Below are 23281 nucleotides of genomic sequence, written 5' to 3'. Positions count from 1 at the left end.
TGAATCATCATCGTCATCATCATCATCATCCGAGTTATTTGCCCCACGACTGGTTGTTGTGACCTCGCGGGATTTGACGGCGTTAACTAGGGATTCCGGCTACATTTACGTACATTTATACGCCCGTCAAGTGCGGCTGCTAAAGAGTTGAAGGCTCGCGACAGGCTGCAGAGCCTGCAGCAGTGGAGTTCAGAAACGCCCACGTACCATGTTTAAGAATGCGTGTTATACCGAGTCCATAAATTTCCATCAGCACCACCGTCACCGTTAATCGTTGATCGTGCGTATTAAAATTAATCTCTGCAGAGCTCTACGCATGCCTCCAATTTCCTCGGATCGAGCTCAATGACCCAGTCAAGGAAAAAATGAACAAAAGTAAAAAACAAGTAAACGAATAATAAATAAATGAAATGAAAGAAATGACTCGGAAAATTTTACACAATTAATCGGTTGAATATCGTTTTCGCTGACGAAAGATTTTCGAGGATTTGATTGTTAAACGTACGAAAGCTGATGTAAGATGATTTATCGTTTTATGAAAAATTCTTCAAATTAAAATTAAGAAGAGGCGAAAGAAATTGGTGGGTGAAAAAATGTTCTTAATAAACCATTGAAATTTTGATGACTCTCTTTTACTAAATAATGTGTCCATTGATTTACGGTTCAATTGCCGCATAGAATATACAGAAGATGTTGAAAGTAGATTTCTTTTTACCGCATGTAAAGAGGCGAACGTCTTTGTATACATCGTGACTTTCAACCTTGTCCCAATTTTTAAAAACACTGGCAAATTTCATTCTATAATTAGCAAATTCTGTCTGCACTTGGATTGAAAGGGAAAAAAATGTTGCGTATGAAAGGGCAAGAGGCAATGGATGGCCGAATGAAGATTAAAAAATGCGGGCGCCGAATCCGTTTATTGTTTCAAAGTCTCGCCTGCAAGACATGAGACAGAGTTCAGGATATTATCGGTGTATGTGTAATAGGTATAACGTGTGTATAAAACCGGAGACGTGATGCCGTGGCTGTACTTTTGTTGGTGTAATTACCGAAAAAAGATGAGCGCAAGATCGGAATGCAACCTGCAGTAGGAGAGAGTACAAATAAACGAAACGATGCATACCGTCGGTGCTGCAGTTATACCTGCACCTATCGTGCATGATTCATGAACTTGAATCACAAGAAAAACTCAGGGAATGGTCGACGTACATCAAACAATTCGTCGTATACTTATGCGTAATGGCTAAACAGTCTGCACGCGCACAGGCCTGGAAATAAGAAGAAGAATTCAACAAAAATTGGGATAAAAAATATTTTACCATGCATTTCTATTCCGTGTACTAGGGTGATCCATTTTTTAACTTTTTCCATTAAGGTGGAAAAGGCGTATCGCGTCACCTTAATGTCTCTATTCCGTTTTCAGTACTGAGGTTTTATGAACAATGATTAATTGGACTACGATACGAAAAAAATATACTTGTGTTCTAAATAAGTCCGTAAGGTGTAGAGGTAAAAATGAATTTAAAAAAATCACAACAATTTTTTTTGCAATATTTGACACAAATTTTTCGAGTAGCACCGTAAAAAAAAGTAAAAAAATGAACCATCCTACTGTGTCCCACGCGAGAAAATAAATCATGAAGTTTGATGCAAGAGTTTGAAGTCAGAATTTGACTGACAAAATGCACGCGAATAAAGAAAGTATTTGGTTCTGGAAGAGAGGAATTTAAACGGAACATAATCTCCTTCGGCTTCTGCACTGCAGCCTGTAGGGACTACAGACAATAAGAACACATGTGTCTTTTGAGTATACGTGTAGAACGAAAACCCGGCTGAATATATCAGGTTAAGCAAACTCTCGCAGCCGCGGTAAATAAGATAAAGAGATCTGATGGTGGAATTTAAATTTATCACGAGAATTTTTGTGCCTTGTATAGGCACCATACCTGAGCAGAACTGACTTTTCACAAAATAAGGGTTTCGAAATTAGAATCGCTTGTGCAGAAGATCCGTCGATGATCACCAAGCCGCGTTTTTCCTCTTTGCGATAGCGGACAACGATCGAAATCGGTGGTGACAATGCACTTGCTTCACGAGATATGATCTCGCGTTGTGCAGACGCTGCGGTTCACAGTCGGTTTAATAATAGTCGTCTGCATGGCTAGCCGGCTTAATGATGTAGGAAGCCCTGAATATATAGGTCAATTTGTGCCCTCCGCATGTGGTCCATCCATGGGAATGTCCGACGCCGGGCTATTAATTACGTATCTCGTACCGATCCCATCCGATGCGATGGGACACGATACCGCGTAATTCGATGCATCGCTCTTTCGCTTCTAAGGACGCCGATTCCCTCCCCTAATAGTCTGCGCTGATCGTGAGCTCGGAAGGGACCTCAGCTGATTAGCTTCTAATAGAACGAGAAAAGACGGTTCAAATTCCATTGCTTCGTGTCTGCGGGCAGACAGACATTGTTTGGCTCGCCAAATCAACAGCCTTCATGTAGGTAATCGGGAAGACGGGTGGTAGAGTAAGAAAGTAAGAAACTGGAAAAGAAGGATTGGAATATCGAGGTTTCGTAGATCTATGCGAAAATCTGATGAATAAAATTTAAAAATTTGGAAAACCGAAGTATAGCAAATTGTACATATATAGAAAGTAGAAATACAGAATGATGACAAAATACAAGCAGATCAAAACATAGAATGGCAAAATCGAGAATCTCTATACGATCTTATATTAACGAGAGGAATCCTGAAGATTCTAGACATTCTATGTGTCAATTCTATAAATCAAGTTTTCGTTCCTTTAAAAATTCGACATTGTGGCCCTTCAATTCTTTGATCTTTCTATATTTTCACCCTCACCAATAGAGAAACTAGGAGGTACAGTGCGCTCTGCATAACTTCCTGCCTTTGGGGCTGGCCTCGGTTTTATCCCGTCAAATTGTTGAGGATCCGGCAGCGAGGAACAGTGGATCGTAGAGTTTGACCAGCCGGCTACGGCCGGCGTCTCGACGTTTATATACCTAGAGACGCGCGTATGTCGTCGTGTATGTCTACGTATATCGTATCTATCTATATACCTATACATATATACACATCTCAACGCGTAGCTCTCGGCTAAAGCTATTTCTGCCGCGATGCAAAGTATGCAGAGAAAGATGCGTCGCTTGCAGAGAACAGCGCGCAAACTTCAGCCGCAGCCCATGAACTCGAAGCATCGCATCGAGAGAGATCTGTTGCTGGCGTAATTATTCTCCAGCTTAATTACCCGAAGCACTTACTCTCTCTCTCTCTTTCTCTCTCTCTCTATTGTTTGTCGATAGTGACAGCGAGTACGAGCTTCGCAGCGAAAATGCGACTCATCACCGAATCAAAGAATTCCTTCTCCAGAGGATGGAACGCAAATCGAGGAGATGCGCCTTTGAAGCTGGCAAAAATCGCCCGCCAAACTGCACGTTGAATGATCGTAAATTTAAGCGAAATCGCCATTCCTTGTCGAGATGTAAACTGCGGTCGTTAAGATCGTATGTCTGTACTCTGCTAATTAACGTTAGGGATTTCCGTTGTTGCCGGCAATCGATGATCTGAAATTAATCGGGATGAAAGAAAATCCACCTTTTTATATACACATAGATGGAATATTTCGCAGCGTGATTATTGCGGGCTTATTGTTAGCTTCAGGTGTGCCGGATTTCAAGACCCCGATAATCATGAGACAGCCGCCTGCGGTACGTTTGTCCTCGTTTATATACAATCCTCATCGAATGATAGTAAATTCATTTCGTCAATGGACTTTGGCCCGTTTCGAAATACCTATACATAAGAGATTGCAGATGAAACCGAGAATAACTGCACACTGCAGAAACGCAGTTCATTCAATCACCATTGGCTTGGAATAAGATAATCGCGGACAAAGTTCTGTTACCATAAGTGCAACTCAGGCGTCGTTATTGTGCAGTTACGCACGCATCCAACATCTCATCTGTACACATTGCGTGCCGGGGACGATTAGAGCCCATGATACCAACGTGTCTAGTGTCAGCTGGTAATGTCACGGTTCAATGCACTTGAACGATGCAAAACGTGGCCCCTACTCCCCCGGGACAAAACACACGCGTCGCTTGAACCGAGGCGTTGTGGTGCAGCTAGTACAACGCGCATTATACCGAGTACCGTCACCTACTTATGATATGCAAATAGAGTTGAATATGTAATAATTACACCGGGCACTAACGAATTCTGCCCTCTTTATCGCCCAACAGCTTGTAACACTTTCCTCTGTCAACCGTTGGTATAACATTTCCGAGTTCCGATTTCTATCGTTATCTGCATTCTTAGTTTACCCGCTTCTTTTCGCAACGCGTTTCAATTGTTTGGCCAAGCTCGTCGACGCCGATTATTGGTTCGCTGTAGGCGAATTACGGCCAATGGGACGCGAGAGATTCCGCGCATGCGCAATCGAGGGTTTCCTTCTGTTCCGCAACCAGCAATTTACAGTGAATTGTTTTCTAATACGGAAACAGGAGCGATCGGATCGGTATACGGAGATCGTTCATTGCCCTCGAAATGTATTTATCCAACGTCTCACTTTGGGCGTTGTTGTATTTCCGTAACTCCCCTTCGTGCAAGCCCAATTTCACCCAGCCTCGACGTCAAGGCCCGTGTATTTTCACTCTTCCTTCGCTCCTGTTGTAACGACTTCGGTATGACGTTAGAATAATCCAATTGTTCACGCTCTCTAGAGTTTTCATGGAATATCATCCGTCCGCATGTTTCTCGCACACAAATTAGCTGCAGGTCGTAAAGATGTGCATCCACACTCGGGCGCTGCACGACTGTAGTTGTTTAGCTGTACAGTTGACATCCTTGCCGCACGGTATAGTTAGACTCGTGATGCAATTGCAGACGTGCAGCCAGATGCCACAGGCTGTGACCGACTCGCATATTTATAACATCAGCCGTGCTGGCTTATCCCGTCGTCCTTTCGCGCGATCCTCGATTGCCGGATTTCTAACCTCACTTTTTTTCGTATTTAAATTTTTATCATCATCATTTTCGCACAATACTCACTATGCAACTTACGAGTATTAAAAACAATAGCAGTATCAAAAAAATCCGGCAGACGTTGACGTGTTTTAAGGAATATAATACGTTTGTCTAACTCTTTCTCAAAGATGCGACTTGTCCAGATGGCCAACCAATTTGGCTTTCGACTGTTACTCGTGATTGTCTATATTATACAGAGAGATGTGTGAGAGGTGATAATTTTTCGTTGGTATAACAATGTTTTCAACAATGTTGCACCGTGGTGTGAGAATATGATTTTACGAGCAAGCCTGAGGTCCAGCGGTTTGTGCAGCAGCGTTATATTACACACCACGTGCGCCTCCCGCAGACGACGTATAATAGAATGCGGTAGCGCCATTGTTGCACCCCGTTCATTGTCCGATTGAGTATGAGTTTATTTTAGTGTACCATACACTGCGATGTGGCACGTGTGGTTGCATAGCCCTTAAAATAAACAAATAAGTGAAAAATAAAAATCAAGCCTACCGCACCGCGGAACCGCAACACGGAGGAGCCGCGAGATCATGGGTTATGCAAACATACAAAAACCACGAAATACGTATGGGATGCACTTATTTACGTTTTGCATTTGCATCTGTTTCGCGAGTTCAGAACCTCCTTCAGCTGAACTCGAACACTAATTAGAGAAAATATTAGCGTTTTTCACTTTGACAAACTTGTATTTCGAGAGATGTTCAACCGACTCCCGGCTTTCAGATTCCGACACGTTGCTGCAGGGTGCACGTATACCTATATATATACCTACATCGTCTATTTGTGTAACAGGTGTGCTCTTACTGAGATAACGTTGGGGCACCCGCGCAAACTGACATTAAGTTTTACGAGCACTAAGGAGAGCACGAGAGCAGCTCGCACCACGACGCATATCCAATTAATTTTTAGTTTCTAAAACTGTGTTAAACTTCGTTGGGTGTGTGGTGCGATAACTAGTCACAGTCGACCGGTATAATGATAATAATGAAACAGCGAGACGAGAAGTAAGGAATCATTTTTCGGTATCAAAAACAGAAGTTCTCTGTCTCTCTGATCTACGATTGAACGATGAATTTTTTTACACCGATTTCATGGAAACCGGTGATAAATCTGATATGCGATGCTTTGGTATGAAGTCCTTGTGTACTTGAGAGCCGATTGAGCTCCATAAGCAGGTAGGCCCGCCGTATACCTGTGTGATATAGTAATTGGTTACATGATACGTGCCTCGATTTGAGGACGCGCTTCGAATTAATTGGTTTCCGTTAACGTCGCAAAGCGTGTATCCTTTGCCTCCAGAGGGACGTGAGAGGCCGCTATTTATTGCCTTTACGAGCTGAATGGATCGGCGGTTGGAATCGATGAATGAAACTCCGTATTTGGTCCGAACTGATCCTCACAACTTTCAATGAAAATCTCATCCATTCATCGGGAACGGATTCCCCGATCGCTGCGTAATTTGTTGCAACGTCCTCGAGGCAAAACCGCAAATGCAGCAATTTATTAATCGTTTTTGTCAAAATCATAATTCTTTCATTTCGTTTCATTGGACCAAACATTTGTTTTTCCATATCATACCAAATTGTAATAGAAAACTTGTGAAAATATTTCGCATTACTTTTACGTCTCTCGCAATTAAGGTATCCCAGGTCAATCTCTCCGATTCGATCTACCAATCAACACTCTAGGGGGGTGAAACCCAGTTTTTATTGTTTAATCGTGAAAATTACATTTGTCATTTCTCGTTATGAGAAAACTTTTCCAGCTGGATTGGTTAAAAAATATTATGTTCTTGTCGGTGAAACTGCCATATCACCCCTTGACATGCCTTACCTTCGAGGGTGGTTTAAACCCCTTAAAATGTTGGTAGATGAAAAAAAGAGGTATCGCTTAGCTTTTAGTCTACTACACCATATTAAAAAGGAAATCAAACCTGAGCAATCCACCATATACCTTCCTTGTCAGTTCCACGCATCTGTAAATATCATTCGCGGAGAACAGCTCACAAGTAATATTCAAGTCGGCTGACGACCTGCTTGAAGAAAACAAGCGCTTTCACACGTACCCACAGCCATTTTCAATTTCCGGTGATAACAAATAATCTTACCTCAATATTAAGTACATGTTTACGAAGTCTCACGTTTACCAATGCCTTCGAGGGAGAGGGGGTTACTATCGAATGAAAGTTACCATAGTTCACGTTCATATAGGTACAGGTACCTATACCCGTAACAGAACCGTTGAAACTGCATAGAATGAAACGCGATGAAAGTTGGAACGGACCTCGCCAAGAGCCGGGAGAATCGGACGTTCAGAAGAGACTAAAAAAATTGTTTCGCCCGAAGCCTTATCGGAGCATAGATCGATTCAGCGATCCAACGAGTGCCAGGTGCGCCGTGACCACTAGCCTTAAGTCACGATCCAGTCTTCCGATATGAAATAAAGTCTGCACCCCGAGTCAATTCAATGCTTGCAATATATTATCTTGATCCACGCGCATGGCGAAGGCAAAAGTCGGTAGCAGTTTCCCTCTCACTGTCTTTCTCCGGTCGGACGAGAGCGACACCTAGGCTCTCAATGATCATTGATTCTTATCTTTTCTCAACAGACAACTGAAACTAACAGCGGTGGACCAACAGTAAGAGTTTTCTTCGCGCTTGCCTTGCCAGTGGAACACCTTCAGCAGTGTGTTAAATATCTGTTGCTTACTCTCACCGGCCGTATAATAATATCTGATCGAAAGTCGAGAATTCATTTTTCTCAACGAGCCCCAAGAACCTCAAGTCTCTCCATGCTGTTTGTACAAACTTAATCTCGAGTTCATTAAGCTCGAGTTTAACTCAAGTATATACACAATTTCATCAATTCCGTTATCGTCGATTTCTTTAATCCCAAAATACTCGCTGTGATTTTTCTTTTTGTCAAGTGTGAAGTGCGTTAGGGTTACATGGATACGGTGATCGTCGATTGTGCGTCGAGTATCAATTCTCACCCAAGGTGCAATGTGCTGCACCGTCAGCCGGATGATGTCACCGTCTATTCGCGGCGACGCGACGGGCGAAGAGAGCCGTAGGTGGTGAGGTGGATGGCACTCCTTAGAAAAAAGTCTCCAACCGGTAAACAAACGGCTAGAAATTCATTGCATTATAACAACAAATACGAATACGGTATAGTGACACACAGCTCTTCGGATAGAAATAGGGTCCTCCAGCTGCGGCCCTTCTCCGACAGCTTCTGCTGCTGTCTGATTGATGAAAACTCTCGAGCGAAGCGCCAGTGCCTCTTCAAAGTCTCTTATAAATGCTTGTTCGACGAAGTACGACGAAGTAACTTCACATTCACTTTGGCTCATCGGCTCATCTGTTCTTCAGCCGACGAGCAAAGGACACTGTCTGACCTCTTTTATGCTCCAGGACCGGCTGGCCATGCGAGGGTGATCGAAGTTCGATCGTGAAACGGTCGGGGGCTGGGTTAGGGACTGCGAGTCTGGATGCATGTATTTTTAACACGTGGTTAAAATAACGGCCAGGCAGGACAGCTATCGCGGACTGGCTGGAGTCCAAAATGAGCCCAGCATGCAGAGAGATGAAAGAAAGTTGGTGCGGGGAAATGGCCCCGGCCTCGAGAAGCATCGCACTGTCCACCAAAAGAACACGACAAAGGGCTGCAGCTGGCGCTGATGACGATGTCCGCCGATCGAGGGGAGCTAATGGCTGCAGAAGAAACCTCGCGACAAAAATTGCCCGGGTCGAATGCCGCGACTCTTGACCAATCCAGGGCCGCTCAGGGCTAACAACCTATACTGTCTTGTTGCTCATCGGCGATGCAGCTGATCTGAAATTCTCTTCATGTATCGCTCACCCGGGTGGTCCAGCTCTCCTAGCAGGGCTACGTGGACATTTCTAGTGACTAACGGTTGTAGTTCGGGATGGTTTTACGGTTCAGTTTTTTCGTGATTCACTGCTCGAGGAACTGTATGTATAACGTCTCAGCTGCTCCTTGATCGTGATGGTAGGCAAATGATGGGTGAATTCCTCACTAGAGTGACATAATTAATAACCTCTTGAATTCGCGGAAAGGGTTTGCTTTGCATACCTGTGGCAGATTATTTGTATCGCTGTGTTTTATCGAACTTAGGGTTCTCCATAATCTTTCTACTTAATTAACTAAGAGGATAGAATTTTGAACCGAATTTTAGTAGAAGATAATCATGTCCCCTTGAAATACGATATGTGTCTCAAATATCTTTTACACTCGATTTACAAATTAATTCAATCTATATCGTCATATTTGAGACAAATGCAGAAATAAAATTTGCTTGCTTGAGGATTCAGCATTCATGCATGTGTTCACGCGCTCCGATGAGGGGGGAATGTTGAAAGTCCGAAATAAACGCTTCCACTAAAATAAGTGCCATAGTGATGCACGAAACGGAATTTGTGCAATGAAATTATAAGCACTTTAGAGTTTTCGTCAAAAACTTCTGGAAGATGTAAATATTGCAAATAATTTTAATGAAACAAATAAAAATACATATACATATATATTCTGAACGTGATCTTCTAAAGTGACGATGGGCTGAAAAAAATGCATCTTCCCTTATATAAACATGCCGAAAGCAATCTTATCGGTGAAATTGAATAAATAAATAGAATCAGTTTGTTGATAACACAAACGGGTGTCTTTCCTCGCGGGATATCCATTAGTATCCATAACAAATTCCAATGGTTGATTTGACAGAAGCCGTGTGACGCAATAAACATTTCGAAACCTCTGAAAGTATAAGCGTATGAATCAAGAGAGTTGTGACAGCAAAAAGGCGATGAATACGTTGCATTGGTCACCGTCGAATCTTTTCTATTTAAAGTACGTGATGTTGCTAATTATTGTTGCACCATGATATTGTGATGGTAATTGAATTGGACGTACTCCAGAAAAGCGTCGACGAAAATTATATAATTATCCTACCTGGAGAAGTTGCAGCAGTTGAATTCCCTTTTTTCAAGAGTTGGGGCTCGAGGTCTGAATCCCAACGCATTCTCTGCTGGTACGTGTAGAAATAAGACGTGTTCGCGTTCATTGTGCAAAGTAATTCTTGGAAAAAGTTGGATCGCAGAAAAAGGCGAAAAAAAAGAGAAAGACAAGGAGCTGGGAAATAAAGAATAAAAGCAATAAACGCAATCGCCGCGCACACTGAGACGCGCAGAACTACCAGCAGACAGCCTGGCAGCGCGGAAGTCGGTTCCAAGAAACGTACCTCGAGCCATTCAATTGGTTATGAGTCGCGCAATGCGCGTTGTTCGTGCGCTATATCGGTTGAACGGACGCGACGCACTGCGTTATGCATACCTATCATCTGTGACGTTCACGAAGCATGTAGGCAGATAAAGATAGACAGATCAATAGTTAGACGGAAACAGAGATCTGGATGGATAGATGCAAATATAGGTAGATACATAGATAGGTAGATGGGTAAGTAGATACAGTTCAACGTTCACGAAGCATATAGGCAGATAAAGATAGTTAGATGGAAACAAAGATCTAGGTGGGTAGACGAATATATAGGTAGATACATAGATAGGCGGATAGATAGATATATGGATAGATTGATAGATAGATAGATAAATAGATAGATACATAGATGCATAGATATATGGATAGATAGATAGATAGATAGATAGATAGACAGATAGATAGATAGATAGATCAGTAGGTAAGTAGATATAGTTCGAAGTTCACGAAGCATATAGGCAGACAAAGATAGTTAGATGAATAGTTAGATAGACACATAGAGAAATAGGTAGATATAGTTAGATGCGATGCGGACACGGACTGCAGTAGAGCCGATTTGAAAAAGGTTAGACGAGCCTTGAATGCCATTCCGTTCACCCGTAATTCACTATTAATAGATTTTAAAAACTCATTCATCGAGTGCGTGCGCCCGAATGTCGGTTTGTATAACCTAACCTGACGTTCCGAAGCGTCTGCTTCCGAACTTGAAGAAAAAGCTAAGTATGAAGTGTAAAAAAAAACTTTTCTCGTTTCGTTTCAATCATTTATCACTGTCTGTTTACCCCGGCATTCTTTATCCTTACACACCCATGAATACTCGGGACCCCTGCATCCTGCAATCCAATATCGACTGCTGTAAACTGTTTTCGGTAATGCTTCAAGTCAAATAAACGAAAATATTCAACCCCTGTTTGTGGATTTAACTCTTTACACGCATACGCGTTGTATGTTATCTACAACTTGCAGTGGAACTCGAATCTCGAACACGATTTATAACAGGTAGGATGAAAAAACGTTCTTCGTCATCGTGGTCGTTCGAATATACTGATTAATGTATTTTCCAGAAAACAATAGAATAATCATAACGAAAATAATGGTCACCGAGACGATTATTCACCGGATTTAATTCGGCTCGATACAACGAATAACTTTCTTCACTCGTTCTTAAGGCTTGTAGATATTGCAGCGTGCATCATGCGGAGCCATTGTTTTTCTGCCAACGCGCATTTTGCCCCAAGGGACATTTGCCTTCGGTGCAGCAGACAAACCCATCTTTTTGCATAACTCTGTAGCCAATTACCTCGATGACGTCACCATTCTCGGCTCCAACGTCGCCAGACGTGTCGCGATTCTCAGACGATTCGACGTCGCATCTTGCAGTACAATATAACGACCGTCACAATGACCGTCCCTATTCCAACGGCCGAAAACATGTTTTTTAATCTCCGCCTGGACACGTTTTCAATTCTTCTCTCTCATTCCTCACCGCAGGAACTTTGCGATTGATGAAAAAAAAAGCACCGGTGTCTCAAATTTCTGAGAGAACTATTATTATCATCTTCACCATACTCGTTACGGTGAATCCTTTTTATTCTTCTTTCTTTTACGCAGCGTCGATGGAATTTCGCCTCATGGCTGCTGCTGTATGGTGGAGTCGGAATCGTTCACTTTCACTGCAGATAACTGTACTGTTTCAATCGAATCAGAAAATGAAGAAAAAGAACACTGCTTGCTACCCGTACTGATGCAATTGTATACATATATGTATTATATTGAATAATATATGTATAATTGAAACTTGTAAGACTCCATTAAACGTAAAGAAGTTTGTCAAGAGGATAACGGACTTTCAAGTTTTACTCATAAATTCAGTAGATCATATCTACGCGTTCTTCTTCTTCTCCTGAGCCATAAAATCATGTCAAATTTTTGTAAAATAATCGGTTTTATGATCGAGTTTGTATGGTCGTTGAATTCAAGAACTAGATGCAAGAGAACAAAAAATACATAATTCCGCTATACGTAAGAAACACAAATGGAATGAGAATAAATTTTCTGTACTTTTCTTAATAACCAGACTAGAGTAATTGGAAACTATATCATTTTCGAAGTTCAAAACGATTCCATTACTCAGGAGGGAAAAATACACAATTTACAACTTGCTTACTCGTTCGTTACTCAGGCGTTCTCTTCAAGTTCAGTACAAAAATGGTAATATCACCTTGTAATTTTTACGGGAAACTAATTATTTCCAACAGCGTATAACCCATGGCTTCTGCGACGTAGGAATACCTATACATATATCCAGTTCCCGGTATACACGTCGTGGGTGGGTGCAGTATAATAAAGCCTCGGCGAGGGCTATCCTGGATCCGCGATCGGCCGAACCGCTGGACGTGGACAAGGTCTTATTGTTAGCTAGAAGATATACACGTCTGTTCCTACCGCCAGTTGTGTATATCTGATCGGCGTGAAGGTGTGTTAATTTAACGACCTCACAAACTGGAGCAAAAATATTCACCACGTATACACATCGACGTGCAGGTACAGCAAAGGCAGCTGCTCACCCCGAGACTCCGGTGTAAAAAACACGAAACACGAGTGATTGTGTGCAGGGGCGATTAGCCAACAATGAAAGAAGACAAGAACTGCACATGGCCCGAGTTATTGATCGTAAACCATAGATCTCCCTCGAGCCTGACGATATTTCACTTAAAGTCTTTCTCGGCGAAAGCTCGAGCTTCTTGTCGCTGCAGAACTAACATACGTTTCGTAAGTATCAGAAGAAATGGAGTTATTGACGGGGGATCAGGAACGATTCTTACACTCTCTCGTATTTCCGTCCTCGGTTCGCATGATTGATTTAAGCTCCCCCCGTTCGAGTCAGACTTCACATGAATTCGAATGACTTGAAGCCACTTTACACGACTCTAAAGAGTATAAAAGTGACTTCGCATGATCACGCCTTCGAGCGACTCTACATGAATTTACACGACCTCAAATGACTCGACATCACGCATTCAAATGCCGGACGTTCGTTTTTCAGAAGGCAATTCCTGCAACATACGGCTAGATCGTGATGAAACTGCTGTAATAAACAACATCTGTATTATCATAGGAAAAAAATTTTCACAGAAACAACGTTTCCCCGTAACTTACAGACTGGAGTATGGTTTGGTCGAGTTCACGATATTGTACTTGGCCAGCTTTCGTTCCACAAATCGCCCAAAACTGACAATGAAATTTACATTAATCGCTCGGGAAGGAAGTGCGTGCGGTTGTCGAAGATTTACGTCGCGGTTGGCCAACTCCCTGCTGCCGGCTTTGGGTGGTCCACTTTGGTTGAGCAACGTATATCGGTTAAAAATTTAATAACAGGACAGCTCCGGAAAGCTCTCGCTAATATACGCCCTCCTCCGCTTCGGGGCTAAATCCAAGAGTGCGGTAGACCGAAACTTACTTGTAAAGCTGCGTACGACGCGATGTGAAGTAATGCAATATGAATATGAAACATCCTCTGCGTAGGACGCGTAATATATTCGTCAGAAGAAATTCGTATAAAATACACCATCTGATCGTTATTTATTATCGAACCTACCAAAATGTACGTGGTAAAACAAAAAAAAAAAAAATTGTGTAGTACGAATTGGAAAGCTTCGAATTGAAATGCAATCGCCAAGGTCAAACCAATCGTCTATCTGACTAAGTGTCTTCTGTGATCTACCCTTAATAATTGATCGTATCTTTTCTTCATTACTTCTCAGTTAGATAGAGCCCGGATTGTTTCTATTAGCGGCATATCAAAGGCTCAGACGCATGGCTTTGGCAGCTCGAATCGTGCAAATAAAGATTAAATAGTTGCCTACCGATCTGCTATATGCAGCAGACGCGTCGCGGCTCGATCTTACAATTAGTACAAAAATTAAACACGCATATCATTCGTCCGCAATTCCGTGCGAAAATGTTTTGACGGGCAAATACACGTGTCAAGTGACGTCGTCACGTTCTTTCTTCTTAAATCTTGACATCTCGTTTACACGCTCCACGCATTATTGAAAACGGTAATTATCCGTAACTTTCAGTATCGTTTGTCTTGTTTTTTATGGGCAGTCAGAGTGCGTGGCGCGCGATTATGATGAGGATCCATTTTTGTCAGGGAAGTAATTAACTGCGGGATTAGATCCGTCGGCTAAATTTGGCGCGTTAAAGCTCGCCGCGAGTCTCCCGACGTCTCAACCTTTATATCTTTATAGGTATTACCTATAAGGAGGTTGCATTGCAACGGCTTTGCTGGCATGTGTCTACCGTTCAATGCATCGCTTTACTGCATGTAGCCTATCCTGCGTTGTATTAATAAATTGTTGTACGAAGATCTTTTGAATCGCCTTGATCCTTCTTTTCAAGCTTTAGCAGGATCGAACCTGGAGCTAGCAGACAAAGTGAAACATGAAAGATCGGCAATTGCTGATTTATATATAGTCTTCATCAATGTTCGTCAAGTTCCAATCACCGAACCTTTAGTATAACTGTTCAATCAAGGGAACGGTTATGAAGAATCTACGTGCAATGCATTCACAAGTGTTAACGAATCGATTTATGGCAACATTTTCATGATCAACGCGGAGCGTGCAAGTTTGACAAATGACCATTTGTTAGTTTTAACTACTCGAAAATCTGGGCTGCCAATTCCTGGGTATACAACCTATTTTCGTTAGCCCAAGAATATGACTCGTTCGGTAATCGCCGCACGATTCATCATGTACATCGGTTAATTACTGAGACTCTGAACACGTATGTATTACAGCTCTCACCGTACGCATAAAGTAACAACCAACCATTTCTAATGGTCTGTACCATAAGCGAGCCATCATCGTGCAGTGGAAATTCTGTGTATAACGAAGGTTTTTAACTGTTTGGTCACGTCTCGGTCGAACTTTACAAGCTACGTTCGTGTTGAATTTCGTGAACGACCTGTTGTCGACCTCCGATATGAAGTGTAGACATACCCACGGCGAGACTTTCCCTACTGCCGATGTTTTTGAACCAGTAAATTCCACATTTCTGCGAGGAACGGACACTTGCATAACACGCGGGAAAATAAGTAGGCGTCGAATCTCCTTTGGAGGAAAACGCGATCACGGTTTAAGCAGATTCAGGAATTCCCCGATCAGTTTGGTGTCATTTTTCATTCGAATTCGGACACAATCAATGATTCAGTGACCTCGAACGAGTTCAGCAACACCATGACTTCAATTTTTGCGTTTACGATACAGGGTAACAAGCATTAAGTACTTTTTGCGTTGTTTCCAATTTATTTGGACATGCCTCGACAGGCCAGTTAAAGAAACTAATTAGCGTTGTATATCCAGTGAATCGTTGTACCAAGCGGTAAAGCTGTTTGCCTGTAGGTTTGTGTATGCATAGGTACCTTCGTGTGTACCTGAAGGCCAAGATGTAATCGTGGAGAGGGAATGAAGGATAGAAGGAATATGAATGAAACTCCGCATCGCGGTATCCTGTTGGCCACAATGCGTCCCAATTATGCCTAACGGCGATGCAGGGTGATTAATGGTCAGCTTATAATAGTCGTTGTCACTGACGTTTTCATCCATTTGTATGTGTATAATTTGTCGTTTAGTTTTTTATTTCTATTTTTTTTTTTTGGTCGTTGACTTTTTTTCATCAAATGCTGAATAATGTGACCCCCCGCTCTCTTCTACTTGACGTTCCAGGATTACGCTGATGAGGAGAACGAGGATGAAACCGAAAGGCCAACGCTACCATCTTCGACGACCACCACCTCAACTCTGCCTCCAACGACGACGACGACGACAACCATAAAACCAACTCCACCACCCGTTCATACACGTCCCTTTGATCATCGACAGTCAAGATTATCGGACGCTAGGGCTCGGTCAAGTGGATTGACGAACGTCCAGACCACCTCGACCGAGTACCCGCCAATGAGCAACTACAGTGCCTACAAGTGGGACACCCTGGGCTCGAGGAAAGCTGTCAGCGAGAGTCGACGAACACCGAACAGACACAGCAGTGAGTATAGGATCTGATAATTGTGAGCAGCAGTAGCTGGTTCAGTAGCCGTTAAGTAGCCACAGATTAAAAGGTTCGCGTTATTCGGTTGGAGATCAACGTTTCCTGCAATTGTCCTAGTCTTCGTCTCTTCTTTCTCTAATTGTTGAGAGCAAAATAAAGATATACAAAGATAAATAATGTAGGTTACGAGCTAGGCAAGACAGTTGGAAAGAAGAAGCTGATGTCACACACCGCTTTGGTGTTAAAGGTCGGCTTCTTACGGTATCTTTTTTTCACGGAACATGTTAGTTCGAGACAATGATGCGACGCTCTCAAAATGCCGGACAACGAGGCTATTATATTACGGCTTACTTCTTTCATCAATGTTTCCTCGCTTATTTATAATTCTCTTTTTTGATTCTCTCCGATATCGTTTATCATTTATTTGCCACGAGCTGTTACAGCTGTTTACACAATTCGCGATATCACTGGTCAGAAACGTTCGGCTGCAAACTTCAACTTCAACTCTCTTGTATACAATATAATCCACACGGATATGTCGAGTGGAAGCGCTCGCGTACTTCTCTGGCTACTTCTCGAAACGCTGGAGGTACTTTTAGATCTTAAGAGGAACTCTCGCTCCCAGCCATTCGGCGAATGATCGCGTTTTATGGGAGGATGGACTGTAGTTGAATAAAAATACGTGCATAAGAGGATCGCTTTACTCCGGGAGTTTACACTAGTTCAGACAAACGTGCAGCGAGCGGCCTGCAAAAGAAAAGTGACTAATGTAAACTACGCATCCACCATGGCAATGAGAAGATCAAGGTGTTGAAAGATTTTTAGTGCGTTCTCGTATCCGTCGCTCCGGGGTTCGGAGATAAGTTTTTTGAAGTTTTTGACCGATTACCCGGGATGATTAATGCCCCAATGATTACAGGGACGTGATTTTATAGCCGAAACAAACGATGTTGGTGTCTATTGTACCCTACGATCTATCTGGACAATATTCATCTACATTCGTATGCAGCCGATTATAATGTTTGAACTCTTGCGAACGAGGCTAACACGAGCGAAACTATTTTCATCCTAAATCACAATCCTAGGATGAGCAACATATTATGTAATTCCGTTCCCCAGGCGACACTCTGCCTTCGACGCCAACCTCACGATTTTACGTAACGATCGTTACGTCGACGGGATTTTATTCTTGATACTTACCTTTTGTATGCTCACCAGCATCTCGCTTTTACCTAATCGTATATCACAGTGACATACTCGGCAGATATTCGTTTCAGAAGTGCAGAATCAATTGTCGAAATACTCGAGCTCAATTCACCTCTTCAATAGTAATCCGAGAATTTGAACCAGCATTCGAGATTTAATTTAGGGAAGCTCGTTTGGTAGGCATCAAATGATGCCAACAGGTTCAGAAAATCGTTGTGAAAGTGTATAAGCGTTTATTATCGAGTAATTCGTTACGTGTCGCACTTTCGGTGTCACTTGTACACACCGATATAAAACCTAGTTAATAGAGATTTGCTTGAGGTGAGAATTTGAAGGCCGAAGCTAGCGTTTTGTGGTCCAAACTACACAACCATGTGTCGACAGATGGGAATAGAAATGAGGAATGATTCGAATGCTTTCACTTTGACAGACGCGTCTAGTCTCCAATAGAGAAAATGGCGCCAGGAAGAACGCGGTATCGAAAGCTTCGGTTGTCCTTGTAATCCCGAACGAACGTTTCCTTTCGCTCGCGATCTCGTCCCAGGTCACCGTCCGGTCATTCGCAGACCGTGAAGCAGGTGAAGCAGGTGCAGCACCCCAGGTAAGAAGATAATTTTGTGGGGCCGGAGATGTTTCGATGTACCTACACGCACATCGCGATCCTGGTGTGTTCGGGAAAACGGTGAGGCGATATCTTCTCGCGAGAAGTATGAAGTAACACGACGCCCACGACACCGGAGTGCGTATGCCTGCGTCGTGACGTGGCACCTGAAAGATCACGCCGTAAGAGTGTAAGAAATGTTCCTGAAATAGCTGTACACAGGTACCGCATACCCGTATCACCGCAGCATCCCATTCCAACTTTCTCGCGCTTGTTTGACCGGCCCACGCCTTAATTATATTACCTATAGACGTACGCTGATCAGTCTCTTTTTGGAAAGCAATGAACGTGATGAAAAACAACAACAATGAGGCGAAAACATAAGGACTAAATTATATTTTACCAATGCTGGATTATTAGACGACTCGCGTTTCTAGTCGGGATTCCGCATGTTGTGCCTGTGCAGCTTGGGACTTCTTTTATCGCCTCTTTACGATCTTTTCACACCTTTAAGAACCTAGACTCGCGGGCTTTAAATATACTCCAAGTTAGAGATAGCAGTATTGAATTTCGTTTTATTGACTACTTAAGAATCTGATCACTCTAATGATTTAATTCCTAAAGGGCAAGATTTTTATACCATCGCCTAAAGTGAATGGTTGATCGGTTCAGAAGTGAAAAAAAAAAGTTGATGGTATACTTGGATAAATTTTACCTACCATCTGGAAAATATATTCCATCGAACTACCGTTTAAGACTGCTGCAGTGAATCGAGTAGTTGATACACAGGCTATTACGTTGTGAAACGGGAAACGTTCTCATCGTTGAAACGATTGGAGTCTTAAACTAAAACTACTGTGAGCTAATCTGAGCTTTAAGCTTACGATTCTTCTCGACGACTAAAGTCACACGTAACTTTGAGAATCTAGTGGAAATGAAAAATAATTTTATTTACTTTAACCGGTACCTTTCCCCCTGATCTTCTAACAACACTCAAGTTACTTTGTTACCGTCGACGGTGATTTACAAGCGTCGTTATCATCGCACCTCACATAATATTTCGGCTCTTTGCCTGCGATCAAACGATCCGACGTGATGGTCAAGTAACTCCATACCGTAGTTTTTGTGCCGAGGAGGTAGCTGCATAAATGCATTATGCCCAGGCGACACTGACTGCAGGCCATGAAGAAAGTCCACACGCAACACCGACAAATCTCTCGATCTTTTTATTTCCCACTGCAATGTCCCTCGCGGTGCACAGGACGTCTAACGACGTCCGTCACGTCGGACGGACGACAGACATTCGAGCCGAGACAAACGACGCACAACGCCTGATGGGACGTGCGGCTATAATCCCATTACGAGATTCTCCATTAGTTGTGTCACCCAGAGATAATGTTGGAGTCTCGATGAAGCAATTTCCATCCAGTCTTGATCATTGCACTCAATTTTTACTCACAATCAATCCATTTCTCTTCCACCCCAGGAAAACGCTTACTATACACATCAGGCTTACCGATTTCAATAATTTCCTTTCAGATCCCGACATCTCGAAGGCCATCGACCATGTCCGAATGATGAACAAAGAGGGCACCTGTCGACTGCCTCGTCCAAGGGTCGTTTCCGTGCGCGACGTCTATCCGAGCCCTTCCAAGACCTACAAGCCTCACTGCACCATGCTTCACAGATGCGCCGACGACACGGGATGCTGCGCCTCTGACACGACATGCGTACCGAAACACATCGACACCATCGAGCTGTCATTCTACGTGAGTCTTTTGCCATTCCATAGACTAGGCACCCATACTATCCATATTCTCATCGATGTAAGCAAAGTAAAAAAATTGTGTGCCTAAGAATTAATTGAATCCCAGAGGTCGTGTTCTGATCCAATTTCTCACGGAAATGCTAAGACGAAACAGCGTTGAGGAGTAATTTCAGCTTTTCAGTGGGAAAAGCCTCGGGCTGTTGGTTGAAATCCAGACTTATAATTCCTCGGGGTAATTTGATATAGAAAAACGGTGGACCACCAAGGAAGCCGGGGGGTAGAGATCGGCATCTTCCCTCTCTTTTGGAACAATCTTGAAATGATTTTAAAACAATTTGAGGGGTATGTACGGCGTCTATTTCGCCCCGCGGGAGATAAAGCAACCTTTGTATTTACGTACCGCGTTCTGAAGCCGCCGAGGCTGCGGTATCATGCTCACGATGCTGCTTGGAAGAAAAAGATAAATCTAGATTACGCTCGTCTCGAGACTGCAGTTTAAAGATATTGTGTAAAATAATCTTCTCGCATGCCTGTCGCTTCTCATGAACAAAACTTGAAAACAGTATATACGAGAAATAAAAACTCCATCCAGCCTTCGTGCAACGTTTACGTTCACCTTAGATACGATGTAAACCGTTCGTTTACCCTCATGCAACACCCATCGTGCCTATGGGAACTTCCTATATTATAACTCCGAGCACACGATCTGACCTAACGAATTTTATCTTTCCTTAATTCTAATCATTCGTCAATTTTCCGTAACGTGCTACGAATTTGTTTTTTTTAAACTGCTTACCGATTTCGGCTGCTTCTGCTTTTGCGTATAACAGTCACGTTTCTGTAATAGGAAATTTCTTATACAAAAACATTAGCAACATTTTCACAAATTATTTCCACTATTTTTATCAAAATTTGAAGAAAAACAAAATTCCTTCTCTCTTTGTCAAATCCGTGAATTGAAATATATTCTTCTACGAATCAATGTTGGGATGTAAACGCGAAAATCTTTTTATAAAACATCACGTACTCCCGATAAATTATACGCTATCTACGGTACATTTATATTAATTTCAGTTGATTAAATTTTTCAACACTTTTTTCTTGAAGACAACGTCGACGTGATATCTCTCATATACTCAGGCCGTATAAATATTGTCCGACGATGTGGAGCCAGAATATAATCTGGTAAAATTATTCGGTTGCACATGAGTGTACGTGGAAGCGATCCGTTTCCAGAGAATGGTTTGACCCGTAACCCAAGATCGCGTTACATAACTAACTCATAGACGAGCTATTTCCATTGCTCTTAAGTAGCGGAGCTGCAGTTCAGCTTGCCAGTAATGTGAGCAGGTCGAATATCTCATGAATTTATCACGTGCTAAATCGAAGCTTCAAGATTTTGCGCTGAGCTGTGTTAAGAGAAAAAGTAACAGAGATTGGGAATAGTCGATTAAAATTTTAAACCTTTCATTTAGCACCTTGAAGGGATAAAAAATCGCAGCAAAATCGTCGAATCATAAGAAACCGATTTTACTCCCCGTGTAGCAAACGGCACGCAGGTGCCACTTATGGGCGTAACCTGTGAACCCGCGAATCCAGGAAACCGTTGAACTTCTGAACATAATCGCTGGTAAACCTCGCTTCGTGACTTCTTGATGCGCGTAACGCGGAGTTGAAAGTGAGAATGTGGCTTATCGTGATTCGCGAAAGGGTTTAATTACGGTATAATTCTGAATGTGGATGCTGTTGAAAATTATAAATCGAACTACGTCAAACGTGTTAAAAAAAAAAAAAAAGAAGGAACTCATCGTCTCTATCTGCGAAGCTGAATGGCACAGTTATTTTCAGTGTGACGTGAACCCGCAAATCAATCGCTTAGGTACCTAAGAGGGATCGATAAATCTTCTCGTGAGAAGATCATCGTGATCGATCCACTCCAGAGGGCTTGGCGCATTTGATACCGTGCAATAGCAACATACAAATAATTCTGCAAGGTATATGGTATGATATTCATGCAGCAAACCTACAATGAAATATCGCCGTTATTAATCTGCTTTTTGCCCGCAGGGGCGAAAGTCATAATACACGTTTATCGCGGCATTTATACGGGTTTCCCGCTCACGAGAACGTCTCAATTTATATTACATTCTTTAACGCCTAATCTAACCGATTTGACAGCTCTCGGAGTCGGATTCACAATTTTTTTGAAAGCTTTCCTGCAAAAGAAAAGAAAAGAAAGTAAATAATTGAAAGGTTGGGCCGCAAGTGTGAACTATTAATTATAAATGAAAAAGACGTGTCAGATTTTCGAAAAATTATTTCCGCACACTCCGTAAAACAAAAAAAAAAAAAAAAAAATCCGCTATCAAATAGAACGGAAATAAAAATTTCAATGAAAAATAACTCGTATATAATACATAAACCGAAAATATGTAATTAATCGAATCATTTATGCGTGATAAAAATACTTAAAGAGATAAACTTAAGTCCTCGTCACGCATTGTTTCAGGGGGGGTAAAAAATTACTTATACCGAGCTGGAAGCCTCAACGTTCGGAATTCTCGGTGTACAATCCGAGCTAGACGTAGAAGATCGATTCGTAAGACATACCCATACATGACACATACATGATGCTTTTTTCCCCTTTACAACCGTCGGTGATTATAACGGCTCGTTTATAACATGACACATTCATACAAGACGGTATACGTATATATATATGTATATATATATTCATTAGGCGTATGACTTATATTATACGAACATTAAAACCGACTAGACATATTTCTGGCGTTTGTCAAAGTCCGTATAGTATAATTTATTATTGTAGGACGAAACGTGAGGGCGGTGAAAAACACCGCGAAAGATAAAAGAAGAAGAAGAAGAAGAAGAAGAAGTAGTTTAATAAAACTAAATGAGCATTATACGAATACGCTGGGATATCTGGGTCAAGTGAGATTAAGGACCATAAAAATTTATACTATTTTTTAAAAAATTTCACCTCATAACTCTGGGAATTTTATACATAGCTGTAGACTGCAGATATTATCTTGTATTTAACAACTTGGAGCCCGTTTCGCACTGTGAAGGGTAAAAGCAACACACCGTCGAACGTAAATAACACTTGCAGTTAAAAATAACACAGCGCGATAGGCAGTGGTTCAATATTTTTCCAATAATCCATCGAGCCCTAACACTTTCACAAACATAATCCAACGGCTGTGGTCTGGGAGTCCTCAAGCGCATAAAGAAATTTTGACAGTTTTAATCCCTACGAATCTGGGCAACACGCGG

The 23281-nt window shown here is 42.2% G+C and overlaps 1 protein-coding gene and 1 long non-coding RNA gene across 2 annotated transcripts in view; one reads left to right on the top strand and one right to left on the bottom strand.

Moving 5' to 3' along the window:
- Positions 1-23281, top strand: part of LOC124406988 (myb-like protein X) — a 67082-nt gene that overhangs the window by 16029 nt on the left and 27772 nt on the right. Inside the window, exons 2-3 of the mRNA XM_046882745.1 lie at positions 16091-16409; positions 19759-19988. Coding sequence (XP_046738701.1) covers positions 16091-16409; positions 19759-19988 — 549 coding nt within the window. The remainder of the gene's footprint in view (positions 1-16090; positions 16410-19758; positions 19989-23281) is intronic.
- Positions 1404-22979, bottom strand: LOC124406989. The gene is made up of 3 exons (XR_006929275.1): positions 22969-22979; positions 19388-19392; positions 1404-1476 (listed from the first exon to the last, which is right to left on the bottom strand). It is a non-coding gene; the product is annotated as an uncharacterized LOC124406989 (long non-coding RNA).

The sequence above is a fragment of the Diprion similis genome, chromosome 6 (assembly GCF_021155765.1).
Source record: "Diprion similis isolate iyDipSimi1 chromosome 6, iyDipSimi1.1, whole genome shotgun sequence".
NCBI lineage: Eukaryota > Metazoa > Arthropoda > Insecta > Hymenoptera > Diprionidae > Diprion > Diprion similis.
The sequence above is the reverse complement of the archived record's forward strand: the minus strand, read 5'-3'. Positions and strand labels throughout refer to the sequence as shown.